Source organism: Lemur catta, chromosome 25, assembly GCF_020740605.2.
Source record: "Lemur catta isolate mLemCat1 chromosome 25, mLemCat1.pri, whole genome shotgun sequence".
Lineage (NCBI taxonomy): Eukaryota > Metazoa > Chordata > Mammalia > Primates > Lemuridae > Lemur > Lemur catta.
The window spans coordinates 6,150,362-6,177,761 of record NC_059152.1 but is presented as its reverse complement, the minus strand read 5'-3'; the positions used below and the strand labels follow the sequence as shown (position 1 = coordinate 6,177,761).

Here is a 27,400-nt window from a genome sequence, read left to right as displayed (position 1 = left end):
CTTACATAAAGTTATAAAGAGGAGCTATAACTCACATGATAAAATTGAGTGGAAAGGAAGGTAGAGACCCAACATGGACTAAAATGAGTAAGTAAATAATAAACAAACTTAGCAGCAAAAGACAAAACTGGGGAGATGTAATCTCAGCACCTGAGAAAAGAAATTCTAGGGTTTTTTGGAAAAAAATTTATTTTAAGCCTCCAATGACTCTACTTTTTGCTGTGGTTGGAGGCTGGTGTAGGAAAACTGATGCAGTTTTCAGGCTAGATTGTAAAAATTATAGGATACAAAGATAGGGACGTAATATTCCCATTCTGTGCTAATTGGGCCACATCTCAAACATCATGTTCAGTTATGATTTAGGTGGGAGGACTATTGGTGAACTGAAGCAAATGTAGACGTGAGCAACTGAGATGGTGAAACAACAGGAAATTATTAAATGAGAAAGCATTAGAAGCCCACTTTCCCAATATAAGCTTCACTCAGATTCAATTTGATAGCGAGTGATTTTTAAGGCATCTTTATCAAGTTTTTTTTCAAGTGTTCAGCTTAGTTTTCATAGAACTATCTTTTTCTTCTCATACATTTCAGCAGCTTATATAATATTTTAATAAATTATATAAGTGCAATGACAGACAGCTATGGGAACAAACACAACGGACTCTCACAATTTAACTGCTGGTTGTAGATGTGTGGGGACTTAACTGGAGACTGGCGTCTCTGCTGTGACATTCGGTGTGCCTTTGACAGTCACCAGTGCAGAGAGCAGGGAGGATTGGTTTGTCGAAGGCAGTGGTTTTCAAAGTGTGGGCTTTGAAACAGCATCATCAGCATCAATGAGAATTGGTTAAAAATGAAAATTTTTTGATTGGATTCCATCAGAAAATGACTTAATTAGGCTTTCTGGAAGGTGGGGACCATCAATCTGTGCTATAACGAGCGAGCCCAGTGATTCTAATGCGGCTCAAGTGAGAACCACTGATGTTTGGTAAGGAGAGGTCAGGTGGGAATGCTTGTCCTTAGGTCATGATCTTTAAACTGCATCGTTCTGAGATGCTCATAACCAATCCTGAGCAGAGAGAAAGAGAGAGAGAGAGAGTGATTCTAACACAGTTTATCTGGGGTGAGGTCACAGAATTTGCATTTTCCAGGCTCCTGGTGATTTTGAGGTATGGGTAGTTGGAGCACACTTAGAAAAATAGTGAGGCAGAGAGATTTTAACTAAGGGAAACGAAAAGAAATCTTGGGCAGAGTTGATGTAAATCACACCTTCAGGTAATTCACCAGTACTCTGGAAACTGCTATTGAAACGTCTGCCTCTGGCATATATAGCAGCAGGGGGAACATTGCCCACTGGGGGCTGTCTGTCTACTCAGCAGTCTGCAGTGTTGCTTAGGAACCCCCAGGGTTGCATTGGCTATTCCATGACCAAAACCCACTATACAATTCACAGCTTATAGAACTTGAGTGGCAGCTTAAGAACTAATGATGCTACCAGGGAAAATGAAGACACATTGTCCCAACTAAATTAGGCTACATGGTCTAAGACACTTCACACCAATCGATTTACATCATGCTGCTGGGGAACGAAAATTGTCTTCTCAGGCAAGTTATCATCACAACCAGTTTCAATAAACTAAGATGGATAGCCATGTTGTCCGCCAACGGCAAAATAATAAATGAGGTGGGTTTCAGGTCTATAGCAGAAGAGAAGAGAAAATAGCTCGTCCTTGACTAGACTCACTTTATGTGTTTGCCAGTAATATCTATGGGAGAGGGGAAGGTCAATGACCAGTTTATAAATTATTTTCACTTAAGGTGCTGTAGGAATTTTTACAGCATAGTTTATCTGTATTAGTATATCTGCAATCCCAAGCAATGATATCCACAGCATTCAACCAGAAAATAATGTACACAAAGTTTACCTTTAAGGTAAGTTCACAGGGGCAGCGACATAAAATCAAAACTTTCCCTCTCACAGGTTCTCAATCTGTTTGTATACTAGGATGGATGTTTACGTGAAACAGATGATCTGCTTCGTTTATGATGGATGTTTATGTAAATTGAGGCTCTGACTAGCTCCATGGAGGTCTTCCTGCACTACAATTTCTTTAGTATAAATATAATATAGGAAATTACCTTTATGAATACATTTAAGGTTTGTCTCTGCTTCATTGTTTCTCTTTAAGGTGTTTGTAGCAGACAGATGTAGTGGTATTTTAACAGTTGGAGAAATGGTGTCAGTTTGGATGATTAAAAGGACAATAACAATTTTTACAATTAAGAAAGCATAAGAACTTTGTCAAAAGAGAATAAGGTCGACTTAGTAAAAATAACATTGAAATGCATGAGGGGACATAGTAACCCTTGAGAGATCGACCTTAAGAGACTTCTCTGACAGCAAGAAAAATAAAGAAATCAATGAGTAAACAACAGGAAATGAGATTTCTTGAGACAACGAGCCAAGGTGAAGGCATTACACTAGTGTGAGTTATTTTTATTCCACCCATTTGGGGAATAATAGAAAGAAGAAGAGTAATCTATAAAGAGTGATGGATTTAAAGGAAAAAAAGAAAATTGCTTCTAGTCCTGGCTCTACCACGCAACAAGTGATAAATTGATGAAGCGACTGCACCTTACTGTTCCTCTATTTGTTCGTGTGTGAAAAAGAGGCAAAACCTTCCTGACTACCTCCCAGCATTGTTATGTGTGTAAACAACAACAATGACAAAACAAACAAACACACAAAAAGGAGTGGATGCCCTTGGAAAATTAAAAATGCATTGCAACCCTTATCCATTTATTATAATTATTCTCCAAAGTGCTGGCGAGAGTTTATCAGTCTGGGTAACTAACGAAGACCCAATTGAGTTGGGAAAAGCAGTGATGCCATTTTTATAACCCAAGTTACAAAAATGCTAGGCTAGAACATGTAAATAAACTTCCTAAAATAAGCACAAACTGGAAACAGACTCAGACTGGAGAGGAGCGTATCATCAGGTGGCAAGACTTATTTATCTTCTATCAGGTGGGAGAGTATCAAGCAGCAGGGTGGATCAGTGGAAATAGAATTGGGGAACAAAATAAATTTGGGACCAGCACCGGCTCCTTCATTAACTAATAACATTCCTCCTGTGAGCCTTCACGTTTCTTAACCAAAAAATGGGTACAATAATGGGTATAATAATACCTCCCTTGCAAGGTCAGTATATGGATTATATTAAATGAGATAATACTATAAAGTACCCAGTGCAGAGCCTGGTACACAGCTGGTACTCAATAAATGTGAGTTGTTATTATCTCATTTTCCCCAGTTCCCTTCATAGCCTACATACTCGTTTATCTGTTTTCCCTATTCCATTTCTTTCATGGGTACTGTCCATCTTGTAGCCTGTATCTATCAGAGCCACCTAAGACTCTTAAAATATTTACATAAATTCCAACTCCATTAAGTCTATCCTATTATAATAAAATCACTCATTCTTTATCTTATGTTAAAATTATTTTATTGATCCTATAAAGGTGTCCTATAAAATTTAGTATGCAAATGCTTACGTTGCCTGACACAACTGCTGACTCTTAAACTCATTATAATATGGAGGAATACTGAACAAAGGAGACATTCAGAGAAACTTTCTAATTTCCTTACCCCATTTCTTCAGAATAACACCAAAACAAAGTATTCAGTGAAAAATATTACATTTTATTTTCCTGGATGGAAAAGGATTAACACTAAACAATTGTGCCTGATAGTTATTACTACATGATATATGTATATGTGTATGTGTGTCTGAATGTTATTCAACTTCTCTTTTAAAAGAAGGAAAAGCCTTTTTTTCCCTTCTGCTAAAGAAGGTGGTTGCCCTTCCTGGTCTAGTGAAATCCTAATTATCCACTTAAATGTGACTTTTTCTGGAAATTCTCAGATTACATATAGGCCCTCCCTCCCCACCCTCATACCAAGTAGAAATAGTTTATCTTTCCCATGTTCATCATAACATTATGTTTATACCATTGGGCACCTTTGCAATCTAAGTCTATACCTTCTCCATGTTCCCAAGACAGCACAATATTTGGAATATGGCGGACACTTGTATGGATTTTGATAGAAGGTGTGGATGATCAATCCTCAATTCTCCTTATTTCCTATTTATTCTTTCTTGAAAAGTTTGCCGTGTGTAAACAGTGTGGTGCTATTTTAGGAGTTGGAGAATTGGGTCAGATTTGGGGATGGTGTTGGAGGAAAGACAGCCCTTTCCATCTTCCTCAAGCTGCATTACTATTTTAATTATATCACAGAAATTTCCATTCTAATCTCAAGAACAATGTTCTGTCAGCATTACATTAGAAAAGGATTAAATTGAAACAATTCTTAAAGATTTCACTATCCTACAGCCATTTTCTCCAGGAAATCTTGGGGAATGTCTTTGACATTGTCTTTATCTCCCCATGGTGACTTATGAGGCATGTTTAAGAAAATTTTGTATTAAAGGACAGAAATTCCAATAGAGGCAGCCAAACTTTTGTAAAGTTTATAGTGTGATTCATTCCTGGAGTTCCTCATTCTTCATCCCTTTAATTCATGCAATCACATTGAATGTTCAAAGTATATATTGCTGTTTAAAGTCTTTCAAATATGCTGTAGACAGTCACATGATAACCCAAAAGTAGAACTGATTAACATTCCCCACCACAAGGATCCTTGAAGGAAACTGAAAACAAAAACTGTATCTTTGTTGAATCCAGTTTGCTTACATTTCAACACACATAACTCCACTTGACTGGCCATCACAGCAAAAGCCACAACACACACACACACAGCAGCATGGAGCTAACCACACAACTCAACAGACAATGCAGACAAACTTGAGTATAAACCAAGAGTTTTCTACCTCTTTTCATAACAGGTTAGTGCTGGCCCTCAGTGTTGGTGTACAGTTTTTATGGCATGGGAAAATAGGGAGGTTTCTGCCCTATAAAAATAAATGTGTTGAAGGCTTTAGTTTGAACTTACACAATGTCAGAAAGTTCCAAAGGCACTGGCACAATACAAAAAAAAAAAAAAAAAAAAAGAACCCCACAAACAAATATATATCATCAAAACACATGGCAAGATACTAAGAAAACACTGGTAGGAAAACTATTGGTTTCCCAGATGGTTTATGCAACAGTTTTCAATACCTTCCTGAAAGATAAAAAAATAAGAGAAGCATGCTAGAGGGTCCTTGGTGGGGCATATCTTGTCACCAACCACCATTTATAGCAAGTCTTTGGCATTAAGCTGCTCAATAGATCATTTTCTCCTTGCAGAGGTAGAAAGCACAGAACCCTCATTGTTCTTAATCTTTTAAGCCCAAGGAAGAGCTAAGGGAAAGAGCATAGAAATGCATGCACTATCTTTAATAAAGAAAGGGACACATGGAATAAATATAAAAATATAAAGAATAATTATTATTCCTTCATCTTATATATCATGATATACACGTCTTTCCAAACTTTAGCTGGATACATGGAGTTGTTCATGTATGGCATCTTTTTCTACTCTAGAAAGGGATGAGACAGAAAGATAAGTAGGAAGCATGACGTTCCGAATTTGAATAAAGGCAATACGTTTGCTATTACATCAAAGAATACAAGGTGGACAGTGGGCTAGAAATAGGGAAATTGAAAAACTTTCACTGGACTTAATGATTTGTAATTCCTCAAAAAATAAAACTTACCACATTCTGTGCAAATTTCTCAAGAGATGTTCTGCGATCCATTGAGTGTCCAGACTTACGTGTGTGGGGTGGGGAAGGGTGAAGGGAAATAAGGGAACATTAAAAATAAAAAAAGAAGAAGAAGAAAGCAAGGAAAACAGAGCAGAGAAAGACAGGATGATGAAGTGAGGCAATGCCAAATCCAGGTTCTAAATCCCGGGCCCAAGGAGGTAGGAGAGCCACCAAGAAGGCCTAGGACGCGGGCTCTGTTTTCGTCAGTGCCGACACCAAAAACTCCTCCGGTACAAACAAAATGGTGTGAGTTCAAGCAAAATCAAAGTAAGCTGGAATGAATATATATATGTGAATTTTTTTTATATATGTGAATTTTTTACACTGATATTTGCAAAGCCTAAATATTTGAAAATCTAGTGGCATATCTTCAGAAATTCTTTATAATTTTCCATCAGGGCTAAATTTCGGTTGATAACATCACTAATTGTATAAAGCATTGCTGTCTAACACAACTTTCTGAAAAGGTGGAAATTTCATTCTTTGCTGTCCAGTACAGGAGCCTCTTGCTGTGGTTTGTTGAGCACTTGAAATCTGGCTAGAGTTCTATGTAATTTTAATTAATTAGAATTTAAGTGTAAACAGTCCCATGTGGCTAGTGCCTGCTGTATTGCCACTGCAAATACAGAGTAGCTATTTCCAGGTGCAAAGGCAATGGACTTTCAAAAATCTCACTAGCCTAAATGATCATGATGAATTACACAAAATCATAATTTAATCTCAGAATTTCAGGAAGCTATGGATTATTTTAACATTAAAAAATAATGAATGCTGTTGATGTCTGTGTCCAGATTTTCCATCCCCTGTTATGTTGGTGACATAAGGAGTTATGAACAGTGAGACTTTGATTGCAAACATTAATTGAATAATGAGGTCTACTACAATGCTTTCAGAATGTGCTTGGCTACCATCTTAGGTGTGTAAAATTTATTGTAAGGATACTAAGTGATGTAGGATAAATGCCACATGAAAATATGCAAACGCAAACATTACTACTTTGGCAGCTATCATTGAAAAAAATGGGTCTATTTTTACTTATGAGGTCTGTGTCTCAAAACATACATTCTAACTTACTAGACAAAAAAAAAAAAAAAAAGAAAAATACCCTCTTCAACTTTTTCACCTAATGACATTGTTCCTTTCTTTTCCTTATTGTAATTTTTGATTTTCTTAAACTAAGCATACAGAAGACTAACATGAAACATGAAAATAGCTTCTAATAAACTTGTAAAGCATGAACATCAGCAGAAACAAACAAAAAATAATACAGTAAGCCATAAACAAACAAAAACAAAAACAACTTAAATGGCCCTTATAAAATGCAAAGGTTTGAGGGAGGGTCTTGGAATATGTTCACTTACCATTCGTCCAATACCCTGGGCTCAGCAGAGGAAATTACTCCAAATAATTACAACTGAGAATTAGGTCAAAAAAGGTCACAAAGAACCAATACCTTTTTCTTTGCCTGTAGAAGTTCCTGATAGGCACTGGATCTTATAAAACGTGGGTAGGAATCACTTTTCATCAGTTTGTAAATGTGCTCCTAAAAAGAAATAATGATTGAGGTGCTTCTGTATTATTTCTCGGGAAAAACAAAATACTATGATAAGAATATCACATGGAATTAAAGACCAAATCTGGTAGCCGCTAAAAATGGTAATGATAACGCTGATGGGAATACCTTATGTTTACAGGACATTCAGATCTTCAAATTCATTGTCTCATTCATGCATCAGTGTTTAAATTTGTTTGGAAGTTACCCAGGAGGTAAATCACATCCAGTCATTTAAAAGAAGTGGAATTTGGTTAAAAGAATGTCATAAAATAGCTTCAGATCAAGTTATTGATTTTTATAGATCAGTTGAGAATATAAATAAATCTGTTATCTCTTAAAATTATGCCAGGCCACAAGCAGATGATATGAAGTTTAAGACTGAGTCATCGTCCTGGATACCTTTGGCCTCTACATTTACCGGGAGGGAGCAGACTGCCCGGAGGAATGATTGCTTACGTACAAATTATATGGAAAATTGTCATCCACGCTCATTTTGGGTCAGAGCACAAGTCCAAAAATAAATTTTGTGATATTTAATTGCTAAATCTCTAAATTTGTGTATTTTTATGCATTCAGCGACAGATTAGGTAAATATTTAATCATTCACCTCTAAGAAGTCCGCAATGTTCTATTTTGATGATGAATATTGGTAAACAAAGACGTCAAAGGGAAAATATGTATTTATCCAATTCAGTCTTGGCCCAATTTAGAGAGATTGTGCTCTGGTCTACTCCAGCTCAGAGGAGCTTAAATGCTCCTTGATCTTCCTAGTCTAGTGAAATAGCAGTTAAATATAGAGTTTTGAACTATTGGAGAGTATCCTGGATGTCCAATTTCTTTTTTGTTTGAAGAAAATACGTATTTTAAGAAATGACTTCATTTCTCTGGTTTTAAATACACCAGCAATAATTTGAAGTTACTGTAATCCACTTAGAGACATTCAGGATGAAGCCTCAAGATAGCTCAAGGTTGATTTTCAAGAGTACCTTAAGTTTGGAACCGTATCAGAATTTCTCTGGAAAGTGGAACAAGGTCTGGTTTTGGAGTTAAGCATTTTGGGATTCAGATCCTAACTTGCTCAAGATCTACCACTTACAGTGTAAATTTAGACCAATTTATTCATCTCTTTGATCCTAAATTTTGTAATCTACAAAATAATGTTGTTGTGAGGAGTAAAGAAATAATAAATCAGAGTATGGGATGTGCATAGTAAGTGCCCAAATATACTTCAGTACATACCACGTACCCTTTTAAGGGTTTACCTGTATTGGTTAATTTAATCCTGATAAAACCCTGATGAAGTTGGCAACCATTAATATGTCCATTTTACATATGAAGAAACTGAGGCATGGAGAAGGGAAGTAGTTGCAGAGGTTTCAGAGCAGAGCTCAAATCAGAACCTAGGTCATTCAGTTCCAGAATTTTCTTGCTTACTCACAACATTGCATCTCAAACAATGGGAGAAATTTCTATTATTAATCTTTGAAGATAGGATTTTTTAAAAACTACACGCAGAAGAACTGGAGTTAAATATCTGAGCTTAATTGAAAAAGAAACCTAGAGTCAGGTGGTAATGTTTTCTACAGAAAATATTTTCTTTTTACCTTTTGAGGACCCTATTACGCATGAATATTTTGAAAGGACACAGATAACAAAGAAATGGGGTTTTTTTAGGCCTCTGGAAGGGCATTCCAAACATTTTACACATTGTTGGCTCTAGAAAAATGCTTGGCATTTTACCTTGAATTGAAAGAAAGGAAAATCAGCAGAGACGTGATCAGAACTTCTACCCTGCTCTCTGTCAGGTGTCTCTGCAGAATGCAATTATTTCCACATAGGAGACCGTGGCTGGCCATAGGGGACGGGTGTCTGGTTAGCTTTTAAATCCTGTGTTAGTTTTCTACGTAGTCACTAATTTCTTTAAACCAAAGCCAAGCAGAAATATATTTTCTACAGAGAGTGGAAATAAGGAAGGACATATGCATATCTCACTCTTCGGCTTCTATATTTTATTTTAGGAGTGTTATTATTAAACAACAAGATAATTTTTAGAGTTGATATTCTTCTCCAACGGAAGTTTAAGAAATGACGAAGTATGCATGTTTTGAATTTTTTTCTTTCCATAGACTAAAAAATTAACTTGAACAATTAATAAAATACCTGAATCTGCTATTTCTTTTTTTCATCAGAGACAAAAGTGGTTTGAGTTTGACATAACTTTAAGCTAATTCCGTTCTGACAATTTGTAATAATGAATAATTTAGGAATGTCAGAAGTTTTGAATTTCCACATTGAAGACAGCTTAAAGATTTTAAACACGTGTTCCCAGGTTGGGGTCATTGTTACATAGTGTCTGCTCACATACTAGGGGACAAAGAATAGAAAATGAAGTAAAAGTTTTCACATATTTCAAATATGCCCCCTTAGGAAAATCTCATATAAAAATCCTCAAATTCAGAAAACATTCCCAGGCTTTAAAAAACTATTCACTTTAAAGTGTCTTTGTTGTTTTCTAGATCAGTTAGAGTATTTTACAGTTACCTAAATTGAAAATGTTAGAAATAAATAACTGCCAGTTATAATGAAAAGAAAACTAAAATATCTCAACGGTCAACTTCTCAGGAGCACATCTGCGACATGAGGGCCCCCCACGGACCAACCTGAGCATCTTCGAATGTGTATCGTCCAGGTTCCTTCACATTCTGCGTGGTTTTGTCGTAACTCTTGGAATCCAAGTTAATGGCACTGGGAGCTCCCGGAGCCAGAAATTCTTGCCATATTTCCTGGACTCGCGAGGGCACTTCTTTAATTGGCCTTTTCTTGAGGTCCTCCACCGCCAGCCAGAACCTGGGTGACACATGACACCCAGGAGTTACTCTGAGGGCTCATACTCTGGACGTTGTTGTGATACTTACTGATCATGCAGCTCACCGTGAGGTCTAACAGCAAACTCACTTTCTCTGACGGCTTCCAATATCAGACCTACACTGATTTTTTTCCCAATTAATTATATTCAAAGGTATAAAATTCTTCACAAGAAATTATTAACAATAATCTCTTTTAAGTGTTGGTTGTTAAAAGTAGGTCTGCCAGGGCCCTGTATAATTTTAATTTCACAGAAGAAAAGTATCACTGCTAATCATTTATTAGAAGGGAGGAGGAGTTTGATGGGAATTAAAGGTATGGTATGTCCAGTATCCAATAGGGAGGATAAACCAGTGTATTACACTGTGTTCTTTGGATCTTTTGTCTGTCTGAACAGTGAGGGCTAGTATGGAGGAGAAACTTTTCTGCTCTACCTGGTAAGGGAATTACTAAGAAGATTTGCTGCAGTTAAAAGAGGCCTGGACACAAGATCAGAAAAGGCCCTGGCTGGAAAAATCAGGAAAATTAACTCATTTTAAGCTATTTAATTGAGAGAGTTGTGGACTGACAGAAGCAGTATGCTTTCATATGCAATTCTTTGAAAGACTTCAATTCACAGAGGTGTCACAGCAATTCAGAAGTCATGAAGACTTCTTACTTCTAAATACATACTTGTATATAGAATATATTTACTGAAAGAATATAAGAGTATGTTTCAGTTGATAACAGCAAATAGCAAAGTCTAGTTGATAAGATGCCACATTGTAATAATGGGTTGCATTTCTTTAAATTTTGCTCTAGGTTGTATCTTTTCGGTTAGATCTAGAAATAATGTTGAAAAGATAAGTCTGTATATGTTAACAGAAAAAAATCATACTTGAAAAAGGAAATGCTAGGCCTACATTATCCTCCATAGGCACCGTCATTGCTCTGACAGTGCCTGCAATGAAGAAATGGAGAAGACCCAGAGACACGGGAAACTTCAGGCCACAGAGTCTTAAAAAAGGCATAGGTGATAAGCAGTATCTTTGTAACTACTAAGTTTTAACTTGGGCATTAACAAAAGGCCAGAAATTGGTAATGAAGCACTTGAGCTAGAATTAGAATATCAAATACTACTCAGTCTAGTGATTTTTGAGTTTGCATTTCCAGGTTTTATTTTCCTGCAGATATATGTAACAGATAATCCAATTTGGACAGTGCTTTAAATGTGAAACTACTATTATGACATCTAGAAAGGAAGGCTCAAGACCATTCCCCCTTAAAACATGGATTTGAACACTGTGTACTCTAATGAGAATACCATGTGCAGTCTGAGGGGGCGTGTGTGCTGCATTGTAATTCATGCTCATTCAAGTTCACCCCGGCATTCTCTGAACACAATCAAAAGAAAGTCCCTGTCCTCAAAGAATGCGTAGAGAAAAAGATATGCCCTTCAAATGGCCATAATACCAAGGAGCACAGGAAACGCTCTCTAGGAAGAGAACAAGCTGGGTGGTCTGGGAGTGCCCAGCAGGACAGAGCCCTTCTGCTGGGGCAAGTGCTGGCTTGGAAAAGGGGGGTCTAGAAAAGCTATTATAAATGCAGTGACATCTGAAATGGACCTGGAAATAAGGGTAAAATATCAAAAGGCTGAGTAGTTAACAACGACAACACCTACACGGACATGTAGGTGTAGACACTGCTCCAAGTAATTTACCTGTATTAACTCATTTAATTCCCATAACAACTCTACAAAGTAAGTTCTATTATTTTCCCCATTTTAGAGAAGAGGAAACTGAGCATACGAACATTAAGTGACTTCTTTAAGGTTGCTCATTATTAGTGTCATAGCTGGGGTTTGCCCCTGGATAGTCTGCAGTGGACGACACGCTCATACCACTCCTCACACTGTCTCCTAACAGCACCATTGCCTTTCTTATCCTCATCATTACAGTAATCACTGCAATAACTTAATAGAATGTCAGTGGCATTGGTTAAAATCTCACCCCCTTTATTTCATAGTAGCTGGAATCCAAGTGTTTTATTTGCTTTTTAACTTTTAAATTTTATTTATTTATTAATTATTTTACACAAATGCTACTATTCTAGGTTTATTTTTCTCTTTTATAATTTAAAATAAATTTTGTAGATTTTTTCATATCAACATATGTAGATCTGGCTCTATGAGATGCATTGTTTTTCATTGTAGAAAGTTGTCTTCACAAATTATCATTCCTCCTCTAATTATTTTGACATTTTTGTTACCACCAGAATCAAAGAGATAAACATTGTACATATGTTTATAAATATAAAAGGAACTATGCACAAAGAGTAAGTTACTAGCAGTGAAATTGCCAAATTATTTTATAAAATTTTTAATTTTTTTTTAAATTTCAGAATATTATGGGGGTACAAACATTTTGGTTACATAAATTACTTGTGTACCATTTGAGTCAAAGTTATAAGAGTGTCCATCCCCCAGATAGTGTTCATTATATCCATTAGGTGTGAATTTACCCATCCCTTTTTCCCTACTCTTTCCGGTTTGATTTTCAATGAATGTTATTTCTATATGTGCATGTAAGTGTTGATCCATTAGCTCCAATTACTGGTGAGTACACATGGTGTTTGTTTTTCCATTCTTGTGATAATCCACTTAGAAGAATGGGCTCCAGCTCCAGCCAGGATAATACAAGAGATGTTACTTCACCATTTTTTGGAGAGGGCTGAGTAGTACTCCATGGTATACATGTGCCACATTTTATTAATCCACTCATAATTGATGGGCACTTGGGTTGTTTCTACATCTTTGCAATTGAGAATTGTGCTGCTATAAACATCCTAGTGCAGATGTCTTTATTATAGAATGTCTTTTTTTCCTTTGGGTAAATACCCAGTAGTGGCATTGCTGGATCAAATGGTAGTTGTACTTTTAGTTCTTTGAGATATCTCCATATTACTTTCCATAGAGGTACTAGTTTGCAGTCCTACCAGCAGTGTATGAGTATTTTGATGTCTTTGAGTCTTGATTTCCTTAACAGTAAAATGGAATGGTAATGCCTATTTCACTGGGTTTCCAGTGGGTGAAATGACATAAATTATGTAGAGGGCACTGCAGAGTACCTGGCATATTTTTAGGCACTTAGTGATAAAAAAGTAAATGTATTACTGCATTTACTTTGCACCTGCTCTATGCTAGGTGCTTTGCCTGAAAAAAGAATGAGCAAAAACACAACAGTAGAGAGCAGAGTCATATGTGAGGCACAAGTAGTTATGGATAAGCAGTGTTTCTTCACTTTCTTTCCTGTCCTAATATTTGAAGAAAACGCTCATATGAGTGACACGCTGCCATCAGTAGCAAGGTCCTTAGAGAGCTGCTGCTTAGGTAGGATGCACTGAGAGGTTAGTGTATGACTTATTTATGGTCAACAGCCCTGCTGACCAACTGAACCATTTTGTCTCCCTCAGTGTGTGACAAGCATACATAGGTAGAAGCAAAGTGTGACTCAGATTTAGGGGATGGTGGACAGTAGCTTAGTACTGGTTTACAGAAAACTGAGAATGCCAGCGGGAGTTGCTTTCATTTGGTTAAGTGATGCTGGCTTGTTACTTGTTTATTTCCTTATCCTGACACCCATGCTGTCAGCATCATTTCAAAAACTTAGAGACTGAGAGGTAAATCCATCTCTGTGTCCACTAAAATGCCTAAAGTATCCTTTACCTCTGCTTTGTTTTTTATTTTTTGGCATCCTTGCACTCAATCACTGATGATGTGAGCTCAATATAGAAAATGTCATTCAGTAGGCCCAATAGAGATCTTTAGCAGCTGTAGACCTTGCAGAAGTTCCGTCAGGATTGGTGCCCGTGAACTTGAAAGAGAATAGGAAGCTGCACCCCACAAGCTACGACAGGCACACATAGAGAATTAAACTGCCGCAGGTTCTGTCCGTGGTCACCTGCTTCATCCATGAGACATCTGTCAATGTCCTACATAGTTCTGAATGGTCTGGCATTGGCATCTGTTAAATCTCCTGAAGAGAATGTGACAATGCCTGGCGCTGCTTCTTTCCAGTGAAAATAAACGAATGCTGAGACCTTTCCATAAGTGAAATTTACAGGACTGCATAAGCCATGAAAATAGTAAAAATAGGATATCACGTTTCAAAAGAATAATGAATGAAAGAGCTCCTGGAAAAACAGTTTTATGTAGCGGAAAGTTATTACTCACTTTAATGATCATAAATAGAGCTATTAAAATCCACTCTAATGTCTCATATTTAAAAATGCAATTTCCAGGTGTCCCTTAAGTTAGCAGATTTCAAAAACATATAAGGATGATGTTTACAACAGATGGGGAGAGCAGGAGCCCGTCCCCTGAACAGCTCCATATGGGCCTGCTCTCAACTGCCCTGTGGCTGTATTTAAATGTGTCAAGTAAATGAGCTGCCCCAAGAGTTTTGTCTCGAATTATTTGATGTAGGTGCCCAGTCTCTTCTTCTTCATTGTACTTGAGAAATGATATGCAAAGAAGGCCAATGTTGACAAATAGGTGATATTTTAAATTAATTGCATAGATGTCATTAGCCATTCTCCCCTTTGCCAAACATTAGTCTAAATATTGCCCTTCTTTATGGAGTTCATTTCAAAAGCACTAAATTTATAGAGTTAAAAGATCCAATGACAGTGTAAAAATAAGTTATTATAAGGAATTGATATATTGGATAGCCTTTGCCTTGGTTATTTTTTTCCCTTTCATTAGGTGGCATAAATTCAATGAGTTCATATCATTATGATGTTGGTAGGAGAATAATTAACTGGTCTATTAAGTCCAAAATAACCAGACACATCATAGATAATGTCTCTGTGGATTAGAGCATAAGATGCAAGCACCATGTCTTACCTTAAATTTTCTGAGCTGAATTCTGACTCTAGAAATTTAAGGAACTGCTCTCTCCCAACTGGGTCTTTCAATGCCTCGTCCATGCCAAAACCCCATCGTTTTACCCTCTGCTGGCTCGGTTCTTTGCTATGGGAGATAAAACAAAGCCAAATACATTCCTTTCATTAGAATTCCTAGCTTGTGTTATTACTGTCCCCCTCAAAAATCATGTGTCCCTGGAAGTTTCCATCTTTAACTTATGTTTCAGAAAAAATACATATCTCTGACTAATGGCTCTGCATGAAATCATAGTGAGATATAAGTTAGATATTAATAATACAGCGTAACATTTATTGAGTTTTAGGTGCTAAGTAATAAGGGGCAAAGATCCAGACATTCTCATCCCAATGCTGTATTTCTTAACCACTACACAATGCAGTCTGATGGAGGTACATTGTGCTGGGGGAAATGCATTGTAACCAAAAGGTCTCAGTACTAGTTTATGACTCTGGTGTCAAATAAATATGTGACCTAGTCCTGACTGAGTCAAGACACTTTGGGATTCTGGCTTCCTATCTATAAAATCTTTAAGTTGGAGATGAAGAATTCTGGACATGTCCAGTGTTTAAGATCCATGGCTGGGCATAAAAGAGACAGTCCATAAATGCAATCTAGCAAAGTGCTACAGTGTACTAGTCCTCTTTTTGTAAAGTGATATGCAATGATCTATATTGATCATGTAATTCTTCCCCTATATATAGCTCATGAAAGAAGCTAGGGAGTTCTAAATTGTGCTTTGATTTTCTTAAGAAGTCAGTTTCTCTTAAAGTGTTTATGGTAAGTTCATTTTGTTTTAAAATTGAATTTATAAAGGCATAGCATTGGGCTTAAGTATGTATGGATTTAGCTTTCATTTTACTTGAGTACATGGGACTTCATGGCTATGTGGATTTTCAGGGATGCTAACAGCAATGAACTAAATTTCAGGAACCAAAGGTCCTGACTTTGACTAATCCATTTCGAAACTCTTTGAAGGTACCAACTTTGACTATTCCATTTTGGGCCACTGAATGCAAATCTTAATGCAAAGGCAAATGTCTAAGGTTCATAAACCATTACCTAAAACAAGAGTGTTATATCATGGGCCCGTGTAGACAGAGTAAAACTACACTTACAATTAACCAGCTATAGTATTCTTCCTACTTTACTCAGACCCTGAAATAAAGTGATATATTTGAGAGGGAGATAAAATGCCACCTACCTTGCTTCAAGTTCCCAGAAAGTAGTATCATCAGATAGCCACGGGTTAGAAGGATCAGGTGGCACAAGGAACGGGTCGTATTCTAAATACTGTTCTGTATAACCGAGTAGACTAGGGAGAAAAAAGAAAAAACATTTCCAATTTCCTTAGTTTTCTGACTAGGGTTACACCCTGTCCAAAGTAAGAGACACAAAGTGACCAAGGAATCCTTGCCCACTTATAGAATGATATCCAATGGCAACTTTTACATTTCAATAACCTGCATGTAGCAACTTGTGCTTCTTGGCAGACATATGGCCGAGGATTCCATATCCCCCATGCCCAAGCCATGCAAGTAGTATCTCTTTGTCAGAATGAAGCAACAGGAAAGTCAGTGCGTGAAGAGAAGCACTAAGGGTCGGTTCCAATCCTTGGTTAACCAAGTCCACCCAGAGCAGAACTGATTTTAGCCAACTTGGAGAAGGGATTAAAAGGGAATTTTTGTCAAAAATCTTTATAGGAATTAGATAAAAGGAGAACCACTGACAAAAAAATTTTTTTTAAAAGTCTGCATTTAAATTTAAAAAAGGGAGAAGGAATAGAAGTTGGAGAGGTAGGATTTGGCAATGTCCAAAAGTGAAGAATATGAATGCCATTAAGAACAGATTCAAATGAAGAAAAGGAAAATATTTAAAATCTGAGTTTCACTGAAATTCTGAAGTCATGCAGTAACAGTTGATTGTGAATGTTAAAACAAGCTTGCAGAGAGGCTCCACGTTGCCAAAGGGTAACCAGTACATTGAAGGTTTCATTTCTTCCAGTAGGAGTGAAAAGATTCAACTCTGTGGAATTATCCTCTGCATCTGATTCTTGGTTGCACAAGGATTGGACTGCTAGGCATTTAAGACAATAATGATCGTTTTGTCATTTAAACTACAGCAAAAGATTTCTTTGAAAGTTTCTATGTGCAAAAGGAAAAACAAAATCACATTATTTGCAGGATTCCAATTATTAATCTCAGCTCCTCTCCTAACAGTTCTCTTATCATATTTTAACATGATTAATTGTTGTATGAAAATTCTCAGTTTATATGGGCATCTTGAAATACTCACCTGTCAGCAACTTTTGACATTTTTAACCGATGTCTATCTAACTGTATTTGCCAATATTTTATCTGCAAAGAGGGTTAGAGAAGTAGTTACATAAGTAATGACATTCTCACAATTTTCAACTTTAAATTCTGATAGACTGGGCAATTCTGAACAAGGGTATATTCTAAGTTAGTAAAATTTCAAAGTTGGTAAAAAAATAAATAAAAGCAAGGGGCTCCTAAAGAGTTAACAAAAAAAGTTTCAATGTAAACATAATTGATATCGCTTTAGAATAGCAATGAGTTTGAACATTCTGCCTACTTTAACAAAATGTAGCTTTATTCTAAAAGTGTTATGGAGATTTTAAATATTTATTCATGGTGAAAACCTAAATCCAGAATCACATGTACTTATTATTTGTTACTATAATTTCAAAATAAATCCTGCCTCTAATACTAAAAAAAATCAATGATATGTGTTTTGAGAATAATTATGTCAGCAATTCATGAAAAATGCTCACATGGACATAATTACACACAGGAAAGTTTAATTAAAAACTCTCTGAATTAGTTTCCCTGCATGGTGATTATAAATATACTAGAAAAGTATATATTACACTCTTGATTAACTATATTAAAATAAAATATTAGGAGGAAAGAGTCAAAACAGGAAAAAAAAACCCATTACTAAATCAACCAAGAGATTTAACTATTATTTGATATAAAGGAAACTGGAGTTTGCTTTGAAATATTACTTGGAGCCAAAACTATTGATCAATTGCTGAAAAAAAAGCAGTATACATCATGATCGTACACCAGTGTTGATAAAGAAAAATTTCAACAGGTATAGAGAAATCAGAACTGTAGAAAACAAGAATAAGCACTCTTTTGTGAGGATAATGTCACATCCTTGGACACGGGAAATGTATGACCTAATGTTCCCAACCTCTTGTCCCCTCATGTTTAAGACAGAATTCTGGAGTACAAAATAACTGCTGATGCTGGAGTCACATATAAATCAATGTATGTGATTTTTAAAAATTGGTTAAAGGAAAAGGGATTGGAGTAAATAAAGAGTGGAGAGTTTTAAAAATCACTGCTATATATTGATACATTTTCAAGTAACCATGTCTTAAAATTAGATAATTTCACTATCTTTTAACTGTAAATCTTCTATATGAAACAGTTTACTTACTATACAACCTTTTAAAATATCCAGTGTTACCATTCACTATCTGGGTCTCTATAGCTATCACTCTGCAAATCTTCAACAGGTCATCTTATGGGTTGACTCACCTGTTGGTGTAACTCATCTTCTGTTGGAGGTTTAGTTTCCGGTGTGGGCGTGTGGGTAGGACTGTGACTCCTAATATCATTTTGTAAACCGTAGACAGACTATATTAAAATAAAAAAATAAACATTTTAGGACAAAAATTACTTATAGTCACAGACTTCCTGAAAAATAATTTTATATTATAAATTCAGTAAGGTAACTCAAAGCTTATCTGATTAACCTTCTTATCAAAATTCAAAAGACATCACTATCCTAAATATCATATGCATGTAAAATAGAAACACAACTCTTTCAAAAAATATGTGGTTAGATTATTAACTTTCACATAATAATTGATTCTATGTAGACAACGTGGTGAGTGTGATAAAATTTGGGAGTAGACCGAGAATACTAAGTTGGAGAATGTCAACACTAAATAACATATGGATTAATTTAAGAAAAAAATAGAAGTGGATATAGAATAGAATAGAAATTTAATAACCCTGAAGATTATTAGAAAGTAATCTAATGTTTACATAGGAGCAAAATGGAGTACTGCAGAGAGTGACGAGGTGAAGAATTCTATTGCTGATTTTGTTTCTGATGGTGGAATCAAAGACACCCCAGAGTGCTCCCACCTTCCCACAGCAGTATCGGGTTATTTACTTCATAATACTGGCCTTGCCACTGGGTGCCATTTGTAAACATCAGTGACCCCAAAGGCTGCACATATCTTTGGAATTCTTGATGCCCCTGTACTTTTCTTTAATAATTTGTGAAAAGGTCAAACCTACTAGATTAAAACTCTTTTTAGAGAAAGACCTATTGCTTAATAAGTATAAATAAATATCTGGTGACTAAAAGGATTAAAAAAACTACCCTCAACTGAGAGTGAGACATCCCACATGTCAACTCAAGGGAGATGCCAAATTACTTTTTCTTTAATATCAAAGCATTATTCCTTTAAATAAAATATTTCACGTGTGCTATTGAGAACTTTTTCTTTGGACACAAGGATGAAGGATGAGGGCATAATAAAACTGCCTGAGACCTGCAAAATTAAAGTTATGAGATACGGCTTGCAAAGAAACTATTAGGTCATTAACAATGAAATGTCTAATTTCCTTAAGCACTAAGTTTGACAATTGATATCTCTGACATTTCACTTTGACACTTCTTGTTTTGTATTTATTGTGAAGGTACACCCTTAGTCTTTAAAATGCATGTTTTGTCTTGTGATTATCTTTCAATTTTTTTTTAGAACAATTTTTGTGAAACCATGGATAAGTCAAAAATTTGTGTTATTTTCAAATATGAGTTCCATCGTGGAAACAATGCAGCACAGACAGCTCAAAATATCAATGAAGTGTTTGGGAAGGATGTGGCTAATGAACGCACAGTATGTTGATGGTTTGAGAAGTTGATAATTTTAATTTTGAAAATGAACCATGTGGGCAACCTTAGACCAAGGTGGATAATGACAAGCTGAAAGCTGTAGTGGAAACAAATCCATCTCAACCTACACGTGAATTAGCAGTAAGGTCTGATGTTACTATTCCAACAATATTGGACCATTTGAAACAAATTGGCAAGGTAAAGAAGCTGGATACATGCGTTCTGCATGAATTAAATGAGCATCAGAAGAGAAATCGTCTGGAAGCTTGCCTTTCTTTGCCGTCACGACATAAAGGCGAACCACTTCTACACAGTGTTGTTATGTGTGATGAAAAATGGATTCTTTTTGACAATTGAAAGCATTCAGCACAATGCTTGGATAAAGATGAAGTGCCGAAAGACAGTCCAAAACCAAATATTTATCAAAAATAGCTAATGGTGTCTATTTGGTGATCCAGTACTGGTATTATCCACTACAGTTTCATGAAACCTGATCAATCAATTACAGCAAATGTCTACGGCAACCAGCTGGATGAAATGATGAGGAAGCTTACGATTAAACAGCCAAATTGGTCAATAGAGACAGGCCAGTCCTCTTGCAAGACAATGCTCAACCACAGCTTACACAAACAACACTGCTCAAACTACTGAAGGTGGACTTGGAAACTCTCTGTCATCTACTGTATTCACCAGACCTTGCACCAACTGACTACCACTTCTTCCAGGCTTTGGACCACTTCTTGCAAGGAAAAATACTCAGTTCTCAACCAGCCGTGGAAAATGCCTTTCGCAATTTCATCACCACTCGCTCTCCAGGTATCTTCGCTGCTGGCATAAACAAGCTACCGTTGAGATGGCAAAACTGTGTGGGTAGTTTAGGTGCATACTTTGATTAATTGCACTGCTTCTTGTTTGTGATATAATAAGCTACACTTTTGATTCAAAATTGGACATTTCATATTTAATGACCTTAATATTACAATTACACGAGGGTAGATCTAGATGCTTAAAGGAGTCCATTTTCAGGCCTATCATCAAAACTTTTCAGTATCTCTAAATTCAAATATATTTTGTTCCTGATCTGCTTTCACTTGGGCACAACATCCTCTTAACACTGCCTCTTAGCTTTATATCTGGACCCTTTGAACTTGGTTTTTCCCTTGTGTTTCCCCATTATTTTGCACTTAGAGTCTCTTTAACAGATTTTAACAGTTTAACCATTGAGATTATCCAATTCCACACTATCTTCAGTGGGGCCCTTCAAGCCCCCCCCACCTTGTCTTAACACCAATCCCTGGGAACACAATTCCCACCACTGGCCATCCACTGCAACACAAGGACTAGCCCATGTGCTTTGAATTTACTATTAGCAGGACTGAGCTAAACGGCTTGGACTTGCTCTTTTCTTTCATTCCTTTATTCTCTCATTCATTCATTCTACATTTACTGAACGCTTACTATATACTGGATATAGAGCTAAGCAGTATGGAAATAGCTGTAAACAAAATAGATGCTCTTCCTCCTCCATTGGAACCCACAACCCGGTGTAGAGGAAAGAAGTCAGTTATAAAATAATCACACAGATGAATATATGATTAAAATTGTGATAAGTCTTATGAAGAAAAAAGAATAGCAAGCATAGGGCCTGGAGTACAAAGAGATTTAGTTTATATTGAAGAAACAGAAATAGCCTAAATGAACTGATACTAGCCATATTTCAACATGATTAAACAAAACAACGTTGTGAACTCTCAAATAACAGTTGAGATTTATTTATTAAAAATTATGTGCTATATATACACGATGGAATATTTCTTCAGCCTTTGAAATACAGGACAATTCTGTCACTTTCCACAACATGGATATACTGACAGGATGTTATGTTTAGTTAAATAAGTCAGGCAGAGAAGGACAAATACTATAGGCTCTCACTTATATGTGGAATATAAAAAAGTCAAAATCACAGAAGCAGAAAGTAGAGTGGTGGTTACTGAGGCTGAGGGGTGGGTAATGGGGAAAAGAAAGACTTTGGTCAATGGGCACAAAGTTACAGTTATGTAAGAGAAATAAGCCCTAGTGTTCTATTGCACAGCAAGGTGACTATAGTTAATAATAATGTGTTGCATATTTCAATGTAGCTAAAAGAGAAGATTGTAAATATCCTTTCCACAGAGAAATGATAAATATTAGAGGTGATGAATATGCTGATTACTCTGATTTGTTCATTCCATGGTGAATATGTGTATTGAATATATGCAATTATTGTTTGTCAATTAAAAATAAAGCAAAACTAAAAAAATAAGGCAGTGAAAGATCACCAGTTACATAATAGTTGCACTTTCCAGTATTTTCTATGTCTTTAGGTGTATCACATTAACTTTTGAAAAGGAAAATCATAAGACTAGGAGACTTGAACCTTCCATTCTTTTTTACCTAGGTTTAATTACTCAAATTTTTAAAATAATAACCTGCAGGTCATGTTAACAGTGCTTATAGTAAAAAGATAGCTGACAATTTTAACAGTGAGTTTCTGGGCTAAGATTAAAAATAAGTAAAAAGAAAGCTAGAAAAACACAGCAGCTGTGGTATCATAAAAGCAAAATGATCCATAAATTATCTTCTTTTGCCACATTTCTGTAACTATTTTATCATTTGTGCATTTCGCATAAGCGTCATAGAGGTCCCATTTGAGACCACAACCCAAACCATTGGCAGGTACTGCTTAAAGTCGTCCTCTAAGAGCCTGGCTTCTGGTTCTGAAGTTACCGTACAGTTTCCACTTTTTTGTCTTACATAAAAGTAACCATCAGGAGCTCTCACTTTCATCAATCTGAGAGCTGTTCATTTCCTGGAGACCAGTGATAGCTTTTAAACCAGATTATTGGCTACAATGAAAACAGCCATGAAGAATATAATTTTATATGTAGGGCTTATTTTATGGACAAAGGAGATAAAGAGATTGATGCTATTGTGGCAGGCCAGTGGTGAAGATTATTTGCAATGTGAAAGGCTTTGCATGTTTTAGCACATGGAAGTGTATTAAAATAGGGGGCAGGGTGGAGTGGCCTCCAACTAGCAACAGGTAGGGCTAGAGAGGAAGAGAAGTGAAATCTTCTTAATGTCTTAACATTTGCAGCAGAAAAATTCTCCCCTACTTTTTTTGGGGGGGCTGTGAAGGTCTGAATGTCTGTGTCTCCCTAAAAGTCATATGTTGAAAACATCACCCCCCCAATGTGATGGTATTAGGAGGTGGGGCTTTGGGGAAGTAATTAGGTCATGAGGGTGGAGCCCTTATGAATGGGATTGGTGCCCTTATAAAAGAGGCCAGAGGGAGTTTGTTTGCCCCTTCCATGTGAGTACATGGTAAGAAAATGCTATCTTATAAGCAGAGAACAACCCCTCACCAGATACTGAATCTACTGGCACCTTGGTCTTGGACTTCCCAGACTCCACAACTGTGAGCAATAGATTTTTGTTGTTTATAAATTACCTAGTCTAAGGCATTTTGTCATAGCAACCAAAAAGACTAAGACAGAGATTGTAAAATAGAAACTACAAAGTGCAAAAAACTTTTCTGCCTTTCTATGTGGACTGCAATCTCTGGGATTATTCTAACTAGGACTGGTGTGGAAATATTTATCTTTTTTTTTCTGGGTTGCTTATCTCAACTAGAGAATAGTTTGTGTCTGTATCTGACACCACGTGGAGAGAGCCGGCACAGAGAGAGATGCAGAGAGGCGAGGCAACCCAAAATGTGGGTTCAGTCACGCACGTGGCTTAGAGTCCAATAACCTTCTATGCAAAGTAACACTGTCAACTGTGGAGATTCTAGCAAATTCAACACTTCCAACTACGAGAGGCAATATTGATCAGAAGGTGAGAAAACCAGTTTTCTCCAACTGTGGAAAACAAAGGTATGCCTGCTACAAGCTGTGGGATTTTTTTCAGGACTTTTGTTTTTCCCTGGTAAATTTTAGTGCTCTACAGCTCTGCAGCGAGGCCCTGTTGTTCTACCATTATTGATTCCCAGGAAGTGAGACCACATCGTAGACAAAGACAGCTCGATCTCAATGATTCCATTTCTTCATGGCATTTCACCTTGGGATGCCTCAAGGGTTTCCCATCATCAAACGAAAGCTGATGGTATGTGAAGAACAACATTGTCAACGAGCGCTTTTCAAATTTTCGAAAAGAAGGCCGCCATGGGAAGCACCGAGGAGATTATCAGTACTGAACACGGTGCCAAAAAGAGACTATAAATGACCCCTTTAATACGTTTAAGTGCCATCTTGGCAATCGAGATGCTTTTTCTTCTGAATCAGAGCACGTCTGAGTCTGTCTATTGGTGGACATATGACACCCCGTAAAGTATTTCGAACAGCGACTCTTGACTGTTCACAAAGTGGGGAGAGGTGGCTTTATGCACTGTTTGGATTTCTGATAGCATTTTTGAATCTTGTTCTGCAAAGCTGAGTGCATCCCGGTGCAGCAGGCTGTGCTGTGCACAGAGGATGAAAGGGACCGAGCAGGCTGGGCCGCCAGGGAGAAACAGCGGAGGGGCTTGCTTTGCTCTGGCTTTGCCTCCTTCCCTCAGAGTTCTCAGGGGCAAAGGCGTTTGAGCCCCGCATCTGAATCGGTTTGACGGCTCTTTGCCGCGGCTGCTTCATCCTAACATCAAGGTAAACCGACTTAAAAGAAAGAAAAAGTACATGGACCATACTGGGCCTTTAAACATGAGGCTGTGTGTGTTTCTAGGGCTGGAAGAAAAAGACAACAGGAAATAGGGCTAAAAAAATTGTTTAGTGCCTACTGCAGGGACATGAAACTCTGGAAAACACTGTGGCTACTTAAGGACAAAGAAGGCCTTGAACTTTGTGGAACTCAGCGGTCCCAGCCTGCGGGCTGTGTCCTCGGGGCGACTGCTAGGGCCGGAGCCCTGAGGTGCAGCAAGAATTTTTTAATGGAATGAATAACAGTGTCGTCTACATGTACATGTGACTTTAAAAAAATATGTGGATATTATTGCTGTGCATTTGCAAAGGGTTGTTTAAAACGTCATTGAGTTCAGGATAGCTTTTTTTTTCCCCCCTCAGGTATTCTCTCGCATAATAGACACTAAACACAGAACTGCTCTCTTAGGGCTATGTCACAAAATTCTGGAGTTAAAAGGGGGTCTTTGTACTATTCCTTCTGTAATTAAACATCTTTTAGATGTGCCCTGTTCCTCAGACTTTTCCCTAAAAATGCCCTTTTCTCCTCAGTATCTCTTTTTCTCAGGTAATCTCTATCTTTTTTCCCACATCTCTGGGGCTCTGGAGGTGACGCCCTTCCCTGTTCCTCTCCTGTGAGAGCCAGGCAGTGCCCGCCTCGGCCCTGGGCTGCTCAAGAATCGGCAGGAGGCTGTTCCTGAGGACAGACGGCGGGCAGAAGACAAGGAAGAGCAGGGAAGATTCTCCAGCAAAGGGAGGAAAGCGTTTTTATGGCTGACGTCACGCAAACAGTGCCACCCGTCACCAAGATCAGCACGAACGTACCTTCCGTGTTTTGTGTGGGTTTCTCATTCTGGATGACTTCTTAATGTCCACTTCCGTAGTATTTACACATCCAGGCTGGAAATGGAAAAACAGAGAGACAGAGGAATCTTTGGGTGTGCAGTTCGGACCAGATGCCACAGTGACACACATCAACGCTTTCTAGGCGGCCACAGCCACTTCCAGCCAGTCATAAAACACCTCAGCCCCCATACTCACGGTGAAAAGCCTTCGGATACCATTCACAAATAACTCCCAGAGAAACAGGAAAAAGAAACTGAGCTTTGCATGTGACAGTGAGTGGCAGTATTCATAGCTGCTAACCTGGCCGAGAGAGCACGAGCGTCCACAGACAAGTGGGACAACACCCCTGCTGATATCTGCACACAGCCTCCCGTGGAGTCTGCCCTCTTTATAAAACACGGCACTGTTATTAGGGACTGACTGCTTTTCCCACGATGGAAAACTAAAATGGCATTTAGTTCAGCACATTCAGATCCCAGAGTGAATTTTCTTACATTGATTGTGAAGTCCAGGGACTGGGAATATTTGTTTTCCATAGAAAGAATGTGCCATGGAGTTCATGGTTCAAACGATGGAGACGAAGAAAGAAAATGGTAATCAGTAGGCCATGCTTCTCATAAATTCTCAACTTTCCTTTTCATTTCCCTAAGGCAGGTGAACCCCTTTAAAATGGGGAGTGGGAGGAAAAGTATGAGCTTTCTGACAGACTAAGGAGTCTCATCTTGGCAGGACTATTTTTCTGCTGCACAGAAACAGCTGCAAACTCCTTTTATATTTGTAGGAGGAGAGGAGGGAGAAAAAAAGAGAAGAGAGACAGAGAAAAGGAAAGGAGTCGAGGGAGAGAATATGAATCGGAAACAGAAAAGGCAGGAGGTTCAAAGATACGTGCTTTTGTAAATCTAGAAACGGCCTTAGATAGCACTTATCTTTTAGAAGTGATTAGAAGTTAATGGTTATGTGGACTGTGTTTCCTTTTGGTACAGGATTTAGGAATCTCTGGTATTATTAATAGTAAAAAACATTGAGTTGTACATCTCTGCTCAATTTCTCTATTTCTTCCCACAGATTGCAAGAAAATTAAAGCATTAGATGTCCTTGGAAGTCAGTCCAGAGAAACTACGAATGTGGAAAAGTCTTCTGTGGAGTTGGGATGGGGTTGGGGGGAAGGACAGTAGGCAACGATGATGTGATTAGAAGACTAAGATGTTTTCTGCAACCACTGGCAAGCAAAGCAGCTCAGCTTTTTATATGATGAGGACACAGAACATTTTCCTGATAGCATAGCTGTTCAGGCAAAGCTCCACCCTAATATTGTGATAAATAGGGAAGTAAATGAAGAAAGCATTTTTTTCTTTAGTTTTTCCACAAAGATTCCAAGTGGAATATATTTAATATATCCATACAAACACACATTGCACTATAAACGTTAAATAAATTGTAAGTTTGGTTTGTATATCTGCTTAGGAATAAAAACAGCTAAAGCACAGTGGTCACCCTGGCAGTGCAGGGGGAGGAAGAGCACCCAGCTGAGTGGGACTAATTTACTAAGTGACACTCAGCAGTGCACTTAAACTCTCTCAGCATCTGGTTGCTCAATATCTGCTATTCTGATTTAATTTTCCTGTGATTGATCTAGGCATTCTTTTTTTTTTAAGACCCCCAGTGATTTTAATATGCAGCTAGAGTTCATAACCATTGATCTAGATAAAGATCAATGCCACAAAGATAACGCTTTGAAAATACGAAAGCTCATGTTTTCATTTCTATTCCATTTCTAGTTCTTTGCAGCCTTCCC

At 37.4% G+C, this 27,400-nt stretch overlaps 1 protein-coding gene across 4 annotated transcripts in view; it reads right to left on the bottom strand.

Annotated features, from left to right (window-relative positions):
- Positions 1–27,400, bottom strand: part of RGS7 (regulator of G protein signaling 7) — a 327,482-nt gene that overhangs the window by 8,210 nt on the left and 291,872 nt on the right. For 2 of the 4 annotated variants that reach the window (XM_045536993.1, XM_045536990.1), the window contains 7 exons: positions 25,585–25,659; positions 18,679–18,777; positions 17,405–17,466; positions 16,314–16,424; positions 15,074–15,199; positions 9,987–10,173; positions 7,225–7,314 (listed from right to left, as the gene is read on the bottom strand). In XM_045536993.1, the coding sequence (XP_045392949.1) occupies positions 7,225–7,314; positions 9,987–10,173; positions 15,074–15,199; positions 16,314–16,424; positions 17,405–17,466; positions 18,679–18,777; positions 25,585–25,659 (750 nt within the window). The remainder of the gene's footprint in view (positions 1–7,224; positions 7,315–9,986; positions 10,174–15,073; positions 15,200–16,313; positions 16,425–17,404; positions 17,467–18,678; positions 18,778–25,584; positions 25,660–27,400) is intronic. The other 2 variants (XM_045536992.1, XM_045536991.1) reach the window with 2 other exon arrangements.